Source organism: Carcharhinus amblyrhynchos, chromosome 2 (genome assembly GCF_965287045.1).
Source record: "Carcharhinus amblyrhynchos chromosome 2, sCarAmb.v2.hapA, whole genome shotgun sequence".
In the NCBI taxonomy this organism is placed as follows: Eukaryota; Metazoa; Chordata; class Chondrichthyes; order Carcharhiniformes; family Carcharhinidae; genus Carcharhinus; species Carcharhinus amblyrhynchos.
This window is the reverse complement of record NC_137325.1, coordinates 73,808,470-73,828,150: the sequence shown is the minus strand read 5'-3', so window position 1 is coordinate 73,828,150 and position 19,681 is coordinate 73,808,470. Positions and strand designations below refer to the sequence as shown.

The window sequence follows — 19,681 nt, the reverse complement described above, 5'->3', positions numbered from 1 at the left end:
GGGAAGGCAGGTTTGCATTTTTGCATACTACACATCCCCAACTCACAAAAAGGGCAGAGGGAAATGGTGTGAATGTAGAAGAAAATCTAATTTCCTCAACAACGAAAAAATCACGTCTGGCCATTCGCACATCTAAATACACCTCTGCACTCAGATGGAAATTCAGCCCTTTGTTTCCAATGTTTTTATGTGTTAAAATTCTCATTCACTTCACTGTGAGAGTATGCATTCTCCTCCCTCCCTCCAGGAAATCTTCTTCAACACAGGAATTGTTAAACTGCTGTGAAGTCTATAAAGGGGTAGTTTTTCACAATACCATCTATCCTGAAGGATGCTAGATGGTTTCTCATTACTAACAGGACTTTGTTCTGTCTTTTTGGGCTGACCATTTAAGTAATGAGCAGAAGAACATTTTAATATTTTCAGAAAACATTGAATGATGATAATTCCAGCTTCCTCCACCCAGCTTGTCCACATACATAAAAATTAATATTTATATACTTAACACCGTAGTCCTGATTTGCCTCATTGCGCTACTTAAATACTTTCAGCCAAAGCTTATCAATCAATCAAGACAGAGCTAAATTATAGTTGAGTTTTTCCTCCCCAATAATCTTACATACTGTTCATATTGGGTGACAAAGGAATTCAACTCAGTTTTGAATATACAAATGGTATAAGAAAAATTAGACAATTACTCCTTTCAATTTCATTGCATTAAACTAATGTGGCATGATTCAAAGTGACATTTACTCTATTTTAAAGGAATAAATACAGAAGAAAAAGTTTTCTAGAGTCTTTTCTGTGTATTAATACATCTGGGAATGGGAAAATTGCTTGGTAGTCATTTTCATAGCAAATTCACACACTTCTTTTTAATGACAACTGAGAGAACATTATAAATGTATTTTAATCATGCCACAATAGCATTCATGAAAATATCATCATTGCTTCATTGACAGATGAAATATCAAAGCAGAAATTCCCCAAAAAAGTTATTTTTCTGACCATTACCTACCTACAATAGTATGTCAACAGATGAAGTGGAATTAATAGATTTGGAAAGTTATACATGCGGACTGGCATATAAAATAGGAATTCTTAATTCCATGAGACTGGTAACAAAAATATGGAACTGTATGTAACATACAAATGGAAAATATTTCAAATTAATATAAGCAAATTATTGCAACAATTAATGTCTAGTCCAGTTCATTTGTTAATGTTCTCAATAATATCTTTCTAAAGAGACCTCATAATTTACTGCTGTGTTTAAAACATTAGCCATGCAAAATTCTCCCTCAATGTATCTGTACAGGTACTGAAGTGTGGCGATTAGGGTATTTTCATAGTAACTTTATTGCAGTGATAATGTAAGCCTACTTGTCACACAAATAAATAAAAGCTAATAAACAGAAAAATAGTCTTGGTCGATTTATCCTTTAATACTAAATGATTTGCTGAAACTTTTGGGGAAATGACCATGTTTCAAATGCCTTGTGCCTCTTTTCCAGAGTAAAGCAGACACCATTGATGTTTTCTAATGATGCTACAACAGAATTGTGTTTCTGGGAACCACTGCAGAGTTACTATTTTCGATTGCAGAGGCAGTGGTTAATGTGTTGTTTAGGTTTACCAAAGTCCAGTTAAAAATACAGATTGCCAAAACACAGCTTAATTATATGGTTTAGCTACTACATGTAGTACAACATAGATAAAAAGAAAATAAATTCTACACAATTATAATGCTGACCACAAGGGAAAATAAATATTAGAACATAAGAAAATGAATACAATGAATCAAGACGTACGAAATTTCCATTACACCAAAACTGCTAGAGCAGATCAGGAAGAATGTCCAATGTGCTACTGATACTACCCTGCAATTCCAATCCCAGGGGAGCATAGGAGATACTTCAATGTGCTCAAAGTATGTTGACTTAAGCACTGCCTTCAGGCTAGGAAAGGCAATCCAATACGTGTTGATATCTGAAATTACTGCTGTTGTAGAGGATAGATCATCAATATAACTGACACATAGAAAAGCCTTTGCCTTTTTCATTGCTACTACCTCTCATTTGCAGTTACCATACCAATTTGTAACATAAGCATTATTTCCTTTCAAGTGATATTTAAAGCTGACTTTAAAGTTACTTTTTATGGTAATCTTTGACTGCCTATCAAGTGAAAGCAATGATACAAACAGCCCTGTTTTAAAATGATACAAAATTTTCCTGGATTGTTTTCGGTTGTAAGCGAAAGCTGGGGAATGCCATTCAGTGCTGGAATGCTTACACGTAAACCAGATGGGGTGATGATAAATGACCACCAATACCTTAGAAAATTTCAGTCTCAAAACTCACAGATCTGCTTTGACCACTCAAGACCTGTCAATTTTATAAACCAGAAGTTTGGCTCTTTCAACAACTATGAACTGTTTCAATATTTCCTACAGATTTAATACCCAAGAAGCTCAGACAAGGCACACACTAAAGCCCTTGCAGCAGTAAAATCTCTGCAACGTAGATCAATGCTTAACACGAAAACTATGGCGTATAACATGTCAAGAAAGATATTGCAGCCAATAAAACATATATCAGTTAGCAACATCATACATGGAGAAACATTAGTTTCTGTCCTGTAGCTACAGTCCTGTAGCTTGTATTATCATTCTTTTAAATCCACAGGACCATAGAGAGAAATAATATTTACATACAATGTTGATAATAGTTTGTAACTTTATATTAAAACTGTTTTAAAAATATTGTAGTTGACTGGATTGTTTAATCATATATGAATTAACCCTCGAAACAGAAAACACAGCTTCTGCAGATTTAGGAAAACTCTGCCGCATACTTTAACAAAGTAAGATCTGATATGATGTCGACATTTATTAAATAAAAGTGCTATTTTGATATTCAGTATTTTAAAATCGATACATTCTGTCTCGTGTTGCAACAGAACAAATCAGAAAAAGACCTCATTTAAAGCGATGTCCCGACCCAGGGATAACTAAAATTCAAAAAGAAAGTTGCACACTAAAACCAAAATAAATATTTCTAACGTGACATTCTCCTGTATTGAATTCAGTGTAATATTTCGCTCGTTGTGCATTAATGTAGCTAATTAAAATCATCCTGCTTAACAGATCGTGTACATCATTCGAAGTACAAATAACACTTCCGAAGTAAACAGCAACTGGTAGATATACACGACACATTCAAGAAAACAAAACATGCACGTGCTTCAGTGAGAATAACTCGACTTCGAAGATTGAATGATTTTACTGGGAGTCAATGCGATTTGGTGTATCTCAATCTCGCTGAAATTATCTAAATACTTCATTGTACGAATACGATTTCCCCTCTTTAAAAAATACAGACTAACCTTAGTCTGGTTAACTTAGATAAAAGTGACAATGTTGCATTCTTATTTTAAAACAAATCAAGTAATAATTGGGTACGAGCAATTTAAAGATTGTCAGCATTTTCTGTCCTTTACAATGTCTTGGGTTAAAAAAAAATCGCTTACCTAACTGACAGGACACACTGTGGAGGGACAGCAGCAGAGTCCAGAAAAGGTAACACGCCTTGAGTGCCATTGCCAATACAAAATCGAATTTGTTTGTTGTTTTGCCACGGGACGGTTCGCGCACAAAGTTTTTTTTATGTTCTCTCTTTGCCCCTGGTTCAGGGGGCAGCGAATATGTTTGAACGATGTGACATGAGTGCCTCTTGCAGAGCGTGGGGATGGGGATGGTGGGGAAGGGGGGAGCAGCGCGGTGTCCGGCTCTGGCTGCGCTGCAGAGTGCTCCGGGGATCCCGGGCGCCGCCGGACACACAGAAGCTCGAGCTGGAGGCGGAGCGCTGTCTGGACAAGGGAGCAGCAGCAGCAGCGCGCGGGCAAGCGGGCGGGCGCGCGCACGGAGATCAAGCTGGAGCGAGCGCGCCCTCGAGACAGGTGAGCGCGTGCCCGAGTGCGGATTCTCTCCCCCGCGCGCGACAACTTTCACCCTCTATGGCTTTGCCCTACTGTTAAGGGCTATGCATCTGCTTTAAGTACTATCCTATTTTAATATATATACATTTCTATACACTTTTCCCTTTCTTACGTTTCAGATTTAGACTGTACTGTCCCACATGATTTGTCTCTGGCTTTGTGCTCGTTTAGTTGTGTGTGCGTGTGCGTATTATTATCAGGTTGAAACTCCAGTCTCATCATGAAATGTTCTCCCACTTTCTGCAGAGCATCGTCTCTCCCCATACAGAGCACAGCGCCACAGTTTGGACATTGCAAACAGTGATGAATGAGACTGAATTAATCCGGACGAGTTTTTTTTCTTTTAGCTTACATAGACAACTCCAGACTCATTTTGAAGGAATTGCTCTGTTCTCACTAGCCGCAAGTGAATACTTTCAAAGGGAATATGCGTCTTTATGTAGCCACGCACAGATTTGAGCGAAACTCCGCCGTTTTGTGTTTTTTTAAAGAGGTCTATTTTGATGCATCTCATTCAGAAACAAAAAACAGTTTTCCAAGTTTATTATCTGTCTCTTTGGTCTCAGTCTTATTCCACGGAATCTCAATGAAGGTCATCAACTTCCTCCGTGCTTTCTATCCTGTCCTCTGCCAAGCTCGCGTCCTTTAATCTTCTTTCACCCGCACACATTGCTGCAGTTTTCCTCCAGCTCCTTCGCAATCTTCATCAAATGTAATCACACCATTTAAGTCCCAACACCATACCAGCTTCTGATCATCCAATTTCGCTGACCAGCCTCATGCTGTCATCATAAAGGCTTAATTTCTTTTTAAAACTCCCAAATTACTGCCCCATAGTTAACCTTTTATCGCTCTTCAGTGTTCTTGAATGTCCCTTTGCTATCCGACAGTGCACTCAGCTTTCTCAATGATTCCTACTCTCGTATATCTAAGCAATTTCCTACCATCCCCCAGTACTAATACTTCTTAAAGTTGTAAAGGAAGTCCTGCTGTGACTCCGATCATGACTCACTGTGCCTTATTATAACAGTTAACTGCAAATCAGTCAGCCGAACTTCAGTGATAGATTATCAGAAAAAGCTCTTGAGAAGAAAGTATGAATTGTCATTTACGAAAGTATGGAACAATCACACGAAGGCAAGGTCATATCTGGTTAAAAGCTGCATGCTGTGGATGCTGGAAATCTGAACTAAACCCAGAAAATGCTGAAAAAACTCAGCAAATCTGGCAGCATCTGTAGAGAGAGAGAAACAGAGTTAATGTTTCGAGTCCGTGTGGCTCTTAGAGCCCTGCTGCCAGACCTGCTGAGTTTTCCCAGCCTTTTGAGCTTTTATGTCATGCCTGGCTAAATTGATAGGATTTTTTAGGAGGTAACAAAGAGAGTCAATTAACACTTTTAATATAGGCTACTTGGATTTAAGCGGGATATTTGACAAGTCCCACATGGTAGACGAGTAATAAAATTAAAAGCTCATATGATCCAAGAGCAGTGGCAAATTGGATGCAAAATTGTCAGAAGACCGAAGTTATGAATAACGGGTGTTTTTGTTTCCAGTGGGGTTCCCCTGGAGAGGGATATGGGCCAAATGCAGGCAATTGGGTCTAGTTTATGTGTTACAAAGGCATGGACAAGTTGGGCCAAAGGGCCTGTTTCCATGCTGTAAACTTCTGTGACTTGGAAACGGATAGGGTATAAGAGCAGGGAGGTTGTGCTAGAGCTGTACTGAACATAGTTAGATCACAGATAGAGCATTACTGGTCACCACATTACTAGAAGGGTGTAATAGAGAGAGTCCAGTAGAGATTTACAAGCACACTGCCAAAAAAATGAGAATTTCAGCTGCAAGGATAGATTGGATAGGCTGGGGTTAACAGAAGTGACTGAGGAGAGATTTTATTGAAATGTTTGCAAAGGCGTGGTGCCTAGAAAGAGTGGATAGGTAGGAACTATTTCCACTGAGAGAGGTCAAAAGTCAGGAGGCACAGATTTAAAATAATTGGTAGAAAGATTAAAGGGGAGTTGAAGAGAGTTTTTCACCAAAAGAGCAATGGATGTGGAACTCGATGTCTGAAACATATTTATACTTGGAGGTGTACTTGAAGTGATGTAATCTTACTGGTCTATTGACTATGAGTCAGGCATTTGGATTAGACCAGATAGCTCTTCTTTCATCCTGCATAATTATCATGGACCTCCTTCTCTGCTGTCGATTTTTTTCTTTATCTGTTCACCCTTCTATTGCTTTCAACATTGCAAATCACTCTATTCTCCTTCCAGCTTCTCCTTAATTTACTTTTATGCAATGTTCTCTAAACAGTCAAGAGACTTCTAGTCCCACCTAAGTCTATGCTTCGCTCCCTCTAATCCAATGGGTGGAATTTTACAACTGAATGGTGCCTGTTTTTGCGCCCATTCCCATTTTACTGAGAAAAGAATATGGTGTGATTGGTAGCCCGCCCACAACAGGCAAAACATCAATTTGCATATTTTTGCATTAATCACAATATAATTAGTGAACTCCCCCCCCCCCCCCCCCAGTCATACTGGGTCAACTACCTTAATGACCTCATTCATGGCAACCGGATTGGTCAGGAAAACACTGCAAGTATCAAAGTCAGATTCAGACGCTTAAGCAGTGAGGATGAGTGAGGAGTCAAGTCTCAATGTTAAAACTGCTCTATACTGATCAGAAGGGGTTGTTTCGCGGTGGCCATTTTGGGTTGGGTGGTTGCATTTTGGGTTGGTGGGGAGGGCTGCGAGTTGGTGGGAGGAGACTGTTGTCACTCATGGGGTTCAATCTCAGACTCTCAGCACAGAGCCAGGTCAGAGTGCTTACTCTGGGTCCTAGTGGTGGCAGCAGCAAGCACTTGCAGGCAGGGGATGGGCTGGAAACTCTCTGAAGTGGCAGTGCTGTGGTCTCAGGGCTTGTCAAGCAGCACTCATCAGTTCTGTATGTGTGTGTGTGCATGTGGGGATGTGGAAATAAGGGGGAAGGGCTGTGTTGCCACTCTGGGATCTGTGGGAGGGATATGGGGTGTGTCTGTTGCTGGGAGTCAGTGAGGGAAGGCGGTCTTATTGGGTGTGTGTGTGTTGCTGGGGATTTGTGGGAGGCTATGGGGAGTGTATGTTGCTGGGGGCTGTGGGCATGTATGGGAAGTATGTGTTGCTGGGCTGGAGGCGAGCAGAGTGCTTCTCTCCATCTGTCTCTCCCCTTTCCCAAAATACCCCCCAACCTCTCCCCTTCAGATTGACGAGATGGCTTTTGCAATGCAACCCATTGATCTTGCTGTTTTCTTGGTTGCTGCTGAAACTGAGGAGGAGGAGCAGGAGGATGAATTACAAGCAGAGGAGGTAGTAGAAGGAGGAAGCAGAGACCCTGGCAGTTCCTCACGCAAGTGTCCTTCGAACAACTGTCAGACATTGCTTGCCACCAATGCCTCTGGCTCCATACAGTGTAACACCTGTGCCATTTGTTGCAGGACCTTGCAACTCAGGCATGGGGGGGGGAGGGGGGGGAGGGGAGGGGGGGGGGAGGGGGGGGAGGGGGGGGGGAGGGGGAGGGGAGGGGGGGGGGAGGGGAGGGGGGGGGGAGGGGGGGGGAGGGGGGGGGAGGGGGGGAGGGGAGGGGGGGGGAGGGGAGGGGGGGGGGAGGGGGGGGAGGGGGGGGGGAGGGGGGGAGGGGAGGGGGGGGAGGGGGGGGAGGGGGAGGGGGGGGGAGGGGAGGGGAGGGAGGGGGGAGGGGGGGGGAGGGGGGAGGGGGGGGGGAGGGGGGAGGGGGGGAGGGGGGCGTGCGCAGTGGGGGGCGGTGGGGGGGGTGGCGGGTGGGGGGGGGCGGTGGAGGGGGGGGGGCGGTGGGGAGGGGGGGGGGGCGGTGGGGAGCGGGGAGGTGGCTATGAAAGTAATGGTCACCTTAAACTTTTACACCACCTGGTCCTTCCAGACTGCCATTGGAGACCTTTGTGGTATTTCCCAGCCATCCATCCACAAATGTGTTAAGGAGGTCCTGATTGCCCTATATGCCCAGGCTGGCCAGTATAATAAATTTGACCTGGTCAAGGCCTGCTAGGCTTCATGACCATCATGGGGATAGTAAATGTGCTATAAATGGAGGCTATAAATTACATGCACATTGCCCTCTGGTGAAGAATCCAGGAAGATTCATGATCAGAAAAGGCTTCCATTCAATGAATGTGGAATTGGTGTGTGACCATCAGCTGAATATCATGCAAGTCTGCGCCAGACACCCCAGCAACATGCATGACAGCTTCATATTGTGGAGTTCTAATGTCCTGGGTGCAGGAATGGCTCATGGGGGACATGGGGTACCCGCTTTGGACTTGGCTGATTATACCTGAGTGGAGGCATAAGACTAATGTGGAGACCTGATATAATGAGGCCCATGTTGCCACCCTTTCAATAGTGGAGTAGTGCATAGGGTTCCTCAAGATGCAGTTCAGGTGCCTGCATTGCTTTGGCGGGGGTCCTCCAATACAGTCCCCTGATATCATTCCACATTATGGTAATATGCTGTGCCTTACACATCGAAACATAGAAGATAGGAACAGGAGGAGACCATTTGGTCCTTTGAGCCCACGCTGTCATTCATCGCGATCATGGCTGATTGTCCAACTCAATAGCTTAATCCTGCTTTCTCCCCATAACCTTTGCTCCCATTCACTCCAGTGCTACATCTAGCTGCATCTTGAATACATTCAATGATCTGATATCAACTACTTCCTGTGGTAATGAATTCCACAGGCTCACCACTTTTTGGGTGAAGAAATGTTTCTTCATCTCTGTCCTGAATGGTCTACCCTGAATCGTCAGACTATGACTCCTGGTTCTGGACTCCCCCACCATCAGGAACATCCTCCCTGCACCTAGGGCATGGAATTTTATAAGTATCTATGAGATCCCCCCTCATTCATGTCACCTCCAGCGAAAACAATCTTAACCTGGTCAATCTCTCCTCATACATCAGTCCCGCCATCCCCAGAATCAGCCTGGTAAACCTTTGCATTACACCCTCGAGAGCAAGAACATCCTTTCACAGAAAAGGAGACCAAAACTGCATACAATGTTCTATGTGTGGCCTCACCAAGGCCCTGTATAATTGCAGCAATATGCCCTTTTGCAGTGAAGGCCAACATACCGTTTGCCTCCTTTACCGCCTGCTGCACCTGCAAGCTTGCCTTCAGCAACTGGTGCACCAGGATACCCAGGTCCTGCTGCACACTCCCCTTGCCCAATGTACAGCCAGTCAGATAGTAATCTGCTTTCTTGTTTTTGCTTCCAAAGTGAATAACCTTTCATTTATCCAAATTATACTGCATCTGCCATTGATTTGCCCACTCACCCAACCTGTCATGCTGAAAGATCTCTGCATCCTTGTCACAGTTCACCCTCCCAAACAAATTGGTATCATCTGCAAACTTTTGAGATGTTACATTTTATTCCCTCATCCAAATCATTAATATATATTGTGAATGGCTGCGGTCCCAGCACCAACCCCTCTGGCACCCCACTAATTACTGCCTGCCAATTTGAAAAGCACCCATTAATTCCTACTCTTTGTTTCCTCCCTGCCAACCCATTTTCTATCCACTTCAATATACTTCCTCCAATCCCATGCACTTCAATCTTACACAATAACTTGACTTTGTCAAATGCTTTCTGAAAGTCCAAACATACCACATCAACTGCCTCCCCTTGACAATTCTACTGGTTACATCTTCAAAGAATTCCGACAGATGTCAAGCATGATTTCCCCTTCAAAAATCCATGCTGACTCTGTCTGATCCTGCCATTGCTTTCTAAATGCTCCACTATAAAGTCCTTGATAGTAGATTTGAGAATTTTCCCTACAACCAATGTTAGGCTTATGGTCTATAATTCACTGTTTTCTCTTTACTTCCCTTTTTGAATATTGGAGTGACATTAGCTACCCTCCAATCTGCAGGGACTGTTCCAGAATCCTGGAAAATGACCATCAATGCATCCACTGTTGGAGCAAATTCCATTAAGTACTCTGGGACATAAATTACCAGGCCCTGGGGATTTATCTCCCTTCATTCCCATCAATTTTTCCAACACCATTTCTCTACTAATATTGATCTTCCTCAGTTTTTCTCTCTCATTAAATCTTGCATTCTCCAACATTTCTGGTATCTGATTTGTGTCCTCTTTTGTAAAGACAGAACCAAAGTATATATTCAGTTGCTCAGCCATTTCTTAGTCCCCTATTATACATTCCCCCGTTTCTGTCTATACAGACCTACAATTGTCTTCATCAACCTCTTTCTCTTCACGTATCTATAGAACCTCAATATCAGTCTTTATGTTCCCCGCAAGCTTACTTTTGTGCTGTATTTTCCCCTTAATCAATCTCTTGGTCCTTTGCAAATTCTAAACTTCTCCCAGTCTCAGATCTATTATTTTTCTTGGCCAATCTGTATGCTTCTTCCTCAAATCAGACACTATCTCTAATTTCCTTTGTAAGCATGGATTGGTCTTCTTACCCATTTTGCTTTTGTGCCAGACAGGAATAAATAGTTGCTGCAGTTCCCCTATGCATTCCTTGAATATTTGCCTTTGCCTATCCACTTCCATCCCTTTAAGTAATTCTCCCCAGTCTATCAAGGCCAACTCACACTTCATTTATTCATAGTTTCCATTATTAAGATTCAGCACCCAAGTCTCCAAATCAGTGACTTCACTCTCCATCTTGATAACAAATTCTTTCATGTTATTGTCGCTCATCCTCAAGGGGTCATGCACAACTGGACTGACAATGATTGCCTTTTCATTGCACAGTACCCAGTTTAAGATGGCCCACTCTTTAGTTGGTTCCTCCACATATCGGTCAAGAAAACCATTCCGTCCATATACAGTCAAGGAATTCTTCCTGTACACAACCTGGCCAGCAGTGAGGAGATCTTTTTGAGGAGGAAGAGGACATGGAGGGTGACCAGCCAGGAATCGCTGGGGAGGAGGCTGCCCAGAAGGAGGAGGAGGAGGAGGAGGAAGATGATGATGATGAACAGCACCACCTAGGCACTGAAAGGCTGGCAGCAGCTGAGGCTATTCTTCTCCTATGGGGACAGAAGGAACCATGTCAAATCTGATGGCATGAGTCCTGCAGGATTCCGGGGTGGCCCTCACAGGGCAAGGGTTGTGATACCCTTGTGTGGCAAATTTCCATTGCTCTCAGGCAGGAATTTCTGGACTTGTCCAAGTGGGGTCGTAAAATCCCACCCTATATGGAGTCAGGTATTCAGATGTGGGTCAAATAGGATATTGAGCTTGGAAGCAATTTACTTTAACCTGAGACAGTGGTGACAAAGGGAGATGGAATTAATGATTTATTGGGGAAGACAAAGACATAGACTTCAGTCTTCCTAACATTTAGTTGGTGAGGATAATGTCTTATCAAAGATTGGATTTTGGTAAGTAGGTTTTGCTGCGTAGAGGCAATGGAAGCTTAAAATGTGTAGTGGAGATATTGAGTCTCAATGCCACAGCATCCATTTGGAACCTGACCTCATATCTTTTGATGATGTTGCCAAAGGATAGATGAAGAAAAGGAAGAGGACAACAGGCGTTACTTGGGAATTCCAAAGGTAACAGTGCAGCAATTAGAAGGGAGACCATTGCTAGCAATGTTTTGGCTGTAGTTCAATAGGTAAAAATTGAATCAAGTGAGTGTGCAATCCCACTGAGCTAAAGAATGGAGTAGAGGAGTTGGAGAAGGGTGATGTGATTGACCATGTCAAATGTTTAAGAAAGGTTGATAAGGATAAGGAAGAATAATGCACCATTATAGTTTTAGAGAATATATTTTGCAACTCTGATTAGGGTTTTTTCAGTGTTATGTTCATGTGTAAAACTAGTTCAAAGAGATTTAGGCATAAAACTATGCCAAATATTGACATATATTTGAAAGGTGGCAACATATTCAAAAACTTTGTAGCAGAAAGAGACATTGGAGCTGGAGTGCCAGTTCACAAGGTGAAAGGGATTGTAGATCAACCCACACAAGATAAATTACACTGGGAACTTACATTCTTCTCTTCTAGCTATACATAGGATTGATCTCTCTTTAAGCCATTTTTTGATCTGTGACAAAGCATAAAATTCATACTAGAGTCAGAAGAATCATCATGGTTTATGCCTTTTGTATTTTCTCAAGCAAACCTTTATATTTAAGGAGTGTGAAGAGCTTCTGGATAATGATTAGATTATGGAGAGAATTATAGATTTTTGTATCTGTGGCAATTCAGCATCTTGCCTGGATTAGGAAAGAGACAGCTGTCATGATATTTAGCGATTGTTGGGAATGAGGAGAACACTGCTACATTTTTAATCTCCGAGTATTGGACAGGGTTCTTTGCAATGCATAAATAAAAATGGTAACATTATTTCATGAATCTGAGAAACTAATTAGCAACAGTAAGTGATTGTTCCATTGCCAATTCTAAGATCCATCATCTTGATAAGCAAAGTTCAATATCCTCATTATTCCAGTTCTCTATTGTGTTATGATCTTTGCAGAGACTGATAACTTTTAAAAATATATTTGAATTTCCAGCAGCTGAGTGGAAGGATCATACAGCAAGATTTCAAGTTTTAAGACTTTTACTGTAACACACAAACTAAAAGCAACATTGACTCAACAATACTTAGTACACAATTTTTACTTTAAACCAATAAAAGTTCCTCCACGTGACTTTTAACACAACTGGCAATACCCACTCCATAGGAGTGCTTTACTCTGTCATTTAAGTGGACACATTATTCTCTTGGAACCAGTCCAAAGCTATTTTCCACTCCTGCTTCCTTTTCCCTTTTCCATCCACATAACTTCTAATTCCAGAACTGACTTTTACTATGATGGTTACACTGGGAAATCGTTTCCTTTAGCCTATGCTATGATCTATGTTTGTGAATTTTATAGCCTCCTTTAAATCCCCATAAACATGATTTCTTCAATATGAATGCAAGCTCCCATCACGTGTTCTGCATGGTGAACAATAGAATCAGCATTTCCCCTGCTTCAAGTATAGCACCAGCTGCCTCTATATCCTGCCCCCGCTCTCATATTCTTGCAGCTTCCCTTCAGTCTATGAGGTTCAGTAATACCTTAGGAAACCTTGTAACCCATTATTGTGGCTTGCAATGAATTCTTCACTTTCCAATGCCCATCTCCATTGCGACAAAAATCACATAAGCTGAACATCCAGATAGAAATGTTAATTAGCTATCCTATAGTCCTGAAATTCCATTCTAGCTTGGAATTAACTAGACAGTATAAAGTATAACCATTCATAAAACCTAACATTCTCAAAATCTCCCCATGAGACTTGGAGACCAGCAATCTATCCACAGTCAGCACAGATGCTTTTGGCATTGTCCACAGGTGTGAACATCTTGCATCTTCTCAGCAAGCTTCTTGACATTGGCCCTGACTTTCCACAAAGCGATTAAGCTGCCTAGGCTTGTTGTCAGGCAAAATTCAGAGCAGGCCATATGAGCCACTTAAAGCCTCCATTTTATTTTAAATTAAAGACGCAGCCCTCAAAAAATAACAATTCAATAAACATTACAATTGTAACAATTTTGTATCCTTTACATTGCACTGGATTAGTGTCACCATTCAAAAGTATCATAATACATAGTTATACTCAGCTTTTAGAATCATAGCAATTAACCAGCCTCCAGCTCCTGTACATTCACAAAATGTCGACATAAAGTTACAGCACACCTCAGGATATGGTAATTTCATATATTTCTCCATGTAACACAAATGCTGTAATTCGTAAGATGTACTAAAGGCAGACTGGGCGATTCAAAACTCAGCATCTGGGAAATGTTAAGAGCATTAGCAGCAAAAGAAATTGCATAAGACCACAATCTGTAACCTTACACTAGGGAAATCCGTCATTCCTCAAAAATGAGAATAAATCTAACCTGTCCAATTACTGCCAAAACAGTTTCTTGTAATGATCAATAACATTTTTAAAGGGATCATCAATAATGCCATCAAGCATGACCTACTCACCGAAAATAAGTCATCGGTGCTTAGCTCAGATTTCACCAGAACCACTCAGCTCCCGAACTTATTGAAGTGTCTTCACTGGTGAACAATTCTATTGACAATTTCTCTGATAATGCAGCAACACATGCCAACCTACTGCAGGACCTGATTAACATTTAGCCTTGGGCTGACAAGTGGAAAATAAAATTAGTTTCACGTAAGTTCCAGGTAATGACCAGTTCAAACAAGATAGAGTCCAATCCTATCTCCTTAACTCCTTGATCTACATCAACATCACTAAGATGCCCCAACATTAGCATCACCAATGAACAGACACTTAATTACTTCAGCCATATTTGGATGGTAGTAGGGGCAGCATTTTAGTGCCAGGAATTCTAGGTCCAGGGAGCAGAAACTCGCCAGTGTTGCTACATCTAGGTACTAAGAGGTGTTAATTAGAAGGCAGACCCCACCTCCCCTAGCCTTGCCTGAGGCTGCTGGATGGTCCATTCGGCAGATTGAGAAGCCCTTTGGTTGTGGGGCACAATTGATGCCTCTTGGTGCCGAGACGTAATAACACCGGTAAGTTTCTTCTCCATGGACCTTGATTACTTGACACCCAAATGCCACCCCTACTCCCTTCCATGAGAGTTCACCTCTGTTAACCTGACAGGAGTTTACTTCCCACCACGAGTGGACATCAAAACCGTGCCGACTGAAATATACACCACCACAAGTAGCCTTGAGAGAAAATATCCCAAGGTACTGTTCATTGTGGCCAAGGACTTCAATCAGGCCAAGCTCAAGTACCACCAACACGTCTCCTGTTCCATCAGAGGCCCAAACATTCAGGACCACTGCTTCACAAGTATCAAACATGCCTACTGCTCTATCACCCATCCACACTTTGATAAATCAGACCACAAGGCTGTTCTCCTGCTCCCAGCTTACAAGCAAAAACTGTAATGGGAGAATCCGTTAAAGAAAGTTGTGCAACGTTGGTCTGAGGGATCAGATGATCTCCGACAGGATTGCATTGAGTCAGTGGACTGATCAATATTTAAAAATTCAGCAACCAATCTGAGTGAGTACATCACTACAGTAACTGACTTCATTAGTCAGTGTGTGGAAGATTGTTTGCCAAAGAAGCAAATCCATATGTTCCCCAACCAGAAACCATGGATGAACAGGGATATTCTACTGCTTGCTGAAATCCAGGTCTGAGGCACTCAAGTCAGCCGACCCTAACCTATACAAGAAATTCAGATATGATCTGTGGAGATCCATCAGAGATACCAAAAGACAACACATGACCAAGCTAGAGTCCCAGCTAGCCACATGGACTTCCACTGCCTATAGCAAGATCTGCAAAACATAACAGCCTACAAGATGAAAGCATGTAAAATTGCTGGCACTGATGCACCTCTCCCCAATGAGCTCAACACATTCCATGCCCGTTTTAAACAAGAGGTCAGTGAGGGTTGAATTCCAGAAGAACCTGTATCCATGGTCACTATCGTAGATTCAGAGCAGCCTTCGCAAAAGTCAACCCATAGAAAGCAACTGGTCTGGATGAGGTACCTGAATGAGCACTCAGATCCTGCATGGACCAGCTGGCAGGGGTATTCGCAGATATCTTTAACCTCTCAGTAATACACTCAACCTGAGAACACTTAGACAACAAAGACACCTGTGTTGGACTACGTTTTGTAGATGACAGCTCAGCCTTCAGTATCAAAGGAATACTAGTTCAATGTTTTTGTAACTTATACCTGTCTCGCAGACTCTCCCAGCATATCTTTCAAAAGAACAACTAAAGACATTTACGTCAGATTCCTATTTATTGAATACAACTCTGCCTTCATCACCATTAATCTTACAAAATTCATCTCCAAACTCAGAGCCTTGGGACTCAGCTCCTCCCTCTGTGACTGAATCCTAGACTTCCTAACCCACAGACTGCAATAAGTAAGGATAAACAACAACACCCCCTCCACAATCATCCTCAACACCAGTGCCCCACAAGGCTGTGTTCTCAGCCCCCTGCTAAACTTCTTATACACTTATGACTGTGCAGCCAAATTCCCCTCCAACTTGATTTTTAAGTTTGCTGACACCAACACACCGTAGTGGGTTGGACCTCAAACAATGACGAGACTGAGTACAGGAATGAGATAGATAATCTGGTAAACTGGTGCGATGACAATAATTTCTTTCTCAATGTCAACAAAATGAAGGAGATAGTCATTGACTTCAAGAAGCTTAGTGGAAGACATGCACAACAATGGGGATGAAGTGGAAATGGTCAAGAACTTCAACTTTCTAGGTGTCCAGATCATCAACAACCTGTCCTGGTCCCTCCATGCCAACGCTATGAGTAAGAAAGCCCACCAATGCTTCTACATTCTCAAGAGGCAAAGAAAATTTGGCTTGTCCATTATAACCCTCACCAACTTTTACAGATGCACCATAAAAAGCATGCTTTCTGGTTGTATCGCAGCTTGGTATGGCTCCTGCTCTACCAAGACTACAAAAATCTTCAAAGGGTCATGAACGAAGCCCAGTCCATCTCATAAACCAGCTTCCCATTCTTGCTGCCTCGGAGAAACAGTCGGCATAATCAAGGACTCCACACACCCCGGACAGACTTCTCCCACCTTCTTCCATTGGGAAAAATGATACAGATGCCTGAGGTCATGTACCAACCAACTCAAAAAAGAACAGCTTCTGCCCTGCTGCCATCAGACTTTTGAATGGATCTACATCGTATTAAGTTGATCTTTCTCTACACCCAGCTATGACTGTAACTCTACATTCTGTGCCATTTCCTTTCCTTCTTTATATAAGTATGCTTTGTCTGCATAGCACACAAGAAACAATACTTTTCACTATATATTAATATGTGACAATAAATCAAATCAAACCAAGTATTTTAAGGATTTCAAAAAAAGAAATTGGCACGTTTTGCTGTTCCAAAGTGTAAAGTTCTAGCGATTAAAACTTATACCGACAACTGGTAACAATCAAGTGACTCGCTGAATCATTCCCAGCGACTCGATATCCCTCAGTGGGTGACTAACAGATCTCCCTCCAAGAACAGCTGACAATGCCTGCCCCCTGGGGTTTTATCAGCTTACCTCAGCATCCTGCCAAAATTACTGTAGGAAGTTTGGAGCACTCCTTGAGAATTTACCTTCTTTGTCTGAATAGCATGCAAGAAACAATACTTTTCACTGTATACTAATATACGTGACAATCATAAATCAAATATCAACAGAATGCCAGGATGCTGGATGCTGTATGATGTGTGCTTCAACTTTTAAACACTCAAAGCCTGCCCACCATCTATAGGACTCAATCAGCAGTGTAACAAAATATCCAACACACAGCTGGAAGGGTGCAGCTGCAACATAAGTTAAGAAATTCAACACCATCCAGGATGCAACATTTTATTTGATTGAATTCCCTATACTAAGATGGACTTAATATCCATCTTCAATAGTAAAATTATGCTGCATTGTCTATGTGCAATTGAATTCAGTGCAATAATCCAGCATGGTTCCTTCAATGGCACATGCCTCTTTAATGTCTTTCACCATGAAGAAGGTCAAGAGCATCAGTATCATGGTCTTGGGAAGACCATCACAACAAAGTGAATCACTAATCCAACATAAAAACACAACACTATTTCATCATTCTGACCATGTCTTTAAATCCCCTACCTATCAGCACTGTGGAATCACCATCCCTACAAGGATTTAAGTGATCCAAGAAGGATCCACCACCACCATCTTCTGAGGACATTAGATGCAGCCATGCCTGCAGCACTCACAATCAGAAAACAATTGAAACAAATTTCTACTTGAGTTAAATTAGTGACTTGTTTTTCCAGATGTATATGTTCATTAATAATCAGTTGTCTTTTTTATATAATTCATGTAATAAAAAACATCTGTGGTCTGAACATAGATTTGCAGAAATCATTTAAAGAGAGGACACATTTCTCAAACTAACCTATTTTTAATCTGAAAGGAATCTCAGAAAAAGCTGGTAAGCCTATTAGTGTAATAACAGGTTGCCACTGCTGGGAAAAAATATTATTTTGCCATCTTCCTAATGGAAATCATGGCTGCCATAAGCAAATGAAAACTAAATTCAAATAGAAGATCCAACACTAAATTCCCCTCCCTTTCCATATTTCTGTCTTGTCCCACAAAATAGACGCTTGCATAAAATAAACTTTGGGATTTGCAAAGTAGTAGGAATTGAATGGAAGTGAAGTTAACTTTTAGTGTGCCATTGAAGATTCTTTTGCCATTTCACTCTTTCCAATGGATTCAGTGTTTGGTTCTGTGATACTTGACTTTTCTTCTTGTAATTCTTTCACCAGGGAAAATAAAGGTTTTTCTTTTAGGAATTTATTTTCAACTGTTATGAGGGAAGAAAATAGAATAAGAAATGCTTGGCTAATGATACAGAGCAGAAAAGGCTGGACACCCACTTTTAGATATCCACAACGTACAGATGGCACTTTTGTACCATTGTTTCCATTCATACAGCACTAGGGAGCATCAGCAGTGTCAAGTAATTAGTTACCCAGCAAGAAGCAACTAACTGATATGTTATTTGTTTAAGTAACCCCTCGTTCTTTCCTATGGACACCATGTACTATCATTGGAGAGCTATCAACCTGTGCAGAGTGCTTGTATTTTCCCAGGTGAAAGATGCAATTTATTGCAGCTCTGTTTGTAATCAGAACTCCCACTCATGATGACAAAATTATGCTGCCTCTGAGTGGCCAATATTTTTCAATTCATTCATGGGCCATAGGCATCGCTGGTCAGACCAGCATTTATTGTCCATCCACAGTTGTCCATCACAGGGTCTGAAGCCACTTAGAGGCTGGCAGATTCCTTCCCTCAAGGAACCAGATGGGTTTTTGTGAAAACGGTCTCATGATCGACACTAGACTTTTAAGTTCAGCTTTTACTGGATTGAAGTTTCACCATCTACCATGGTGGGATTTGAACCCCAATCCTCAAAGCATTATGCTGGACCTCTGAATTACTAGTTCAGTGACAATACCACTGCCTCCCTATATAGTGGTTGTCCTGTTCATTTGGAATACAGTATTTATCTGCTCAGAGGCATCATCCCACACAACTTTAACTTCCCTTTGAACCCAAACACAACAATGATGCTTTGCAGCACACCACACAGCATCAGCTGTAAATCCCTCTCTACGAACAGAGCAAGCTTAACCCACCACATTTCTCAATCTTACAGCTCAGTCACTGAAACAATTTTAAATTGACCACATCTTCTTTAAGGCACAACTGCGCCCCATCAAACTTGTTCCTGTGTAGATATTTGTTGTGGGATACTGCAAGCATATTTAGGTAGTGCTATCCACAAACATACTGATAATAGTTTGAGTCTATAAGGCACCAGGTTGGGTTTGTATAGCAATGAGCATGAACCTTATGACTTCTGTCTGAGATTCCATAGCAGCTGTTGTTGGGTGATTTCTGCCGCTCATGAAATGGAAATTGAGACATTGGCCATCAGACATTATAGCCAAAATTTAATAGTCGCCAGCTGGAGAGCAGTTGGCAAATCTGCCTTATCCATTTCTGGGAACACAGATG

The 19,681-nt window shown here is 41.8% G+C and overlaps 1 protein-coding gene across 1 annotated transcript in view; it reads right to left on the bottom strand.

The window, feature by feature from the left end:
• Positions 1 to 3,742, bottom strand: part of vwde (von Willebrand factor D and EGF domains) — a 247,121-nt gene extending 243,379 nt beyond the window's left edge. Inside the window, exon 1 of the mRNA XM_080216599.1 lies at positions 3,532 to 3,742. Within this exon, the coding sequence (XP_080072725.1) occupies positions 3,532 to 3,601 (70 nt within the window). The 5' untranslated portion in view covers positions 3,602 to 3,742. The remainder of the gene's footprint in view (positions 1 to 3,531) is intronic.
• Between the last annotated feature and the right edge of the window lie 15,939 nt (positions 3,743 to 19,681).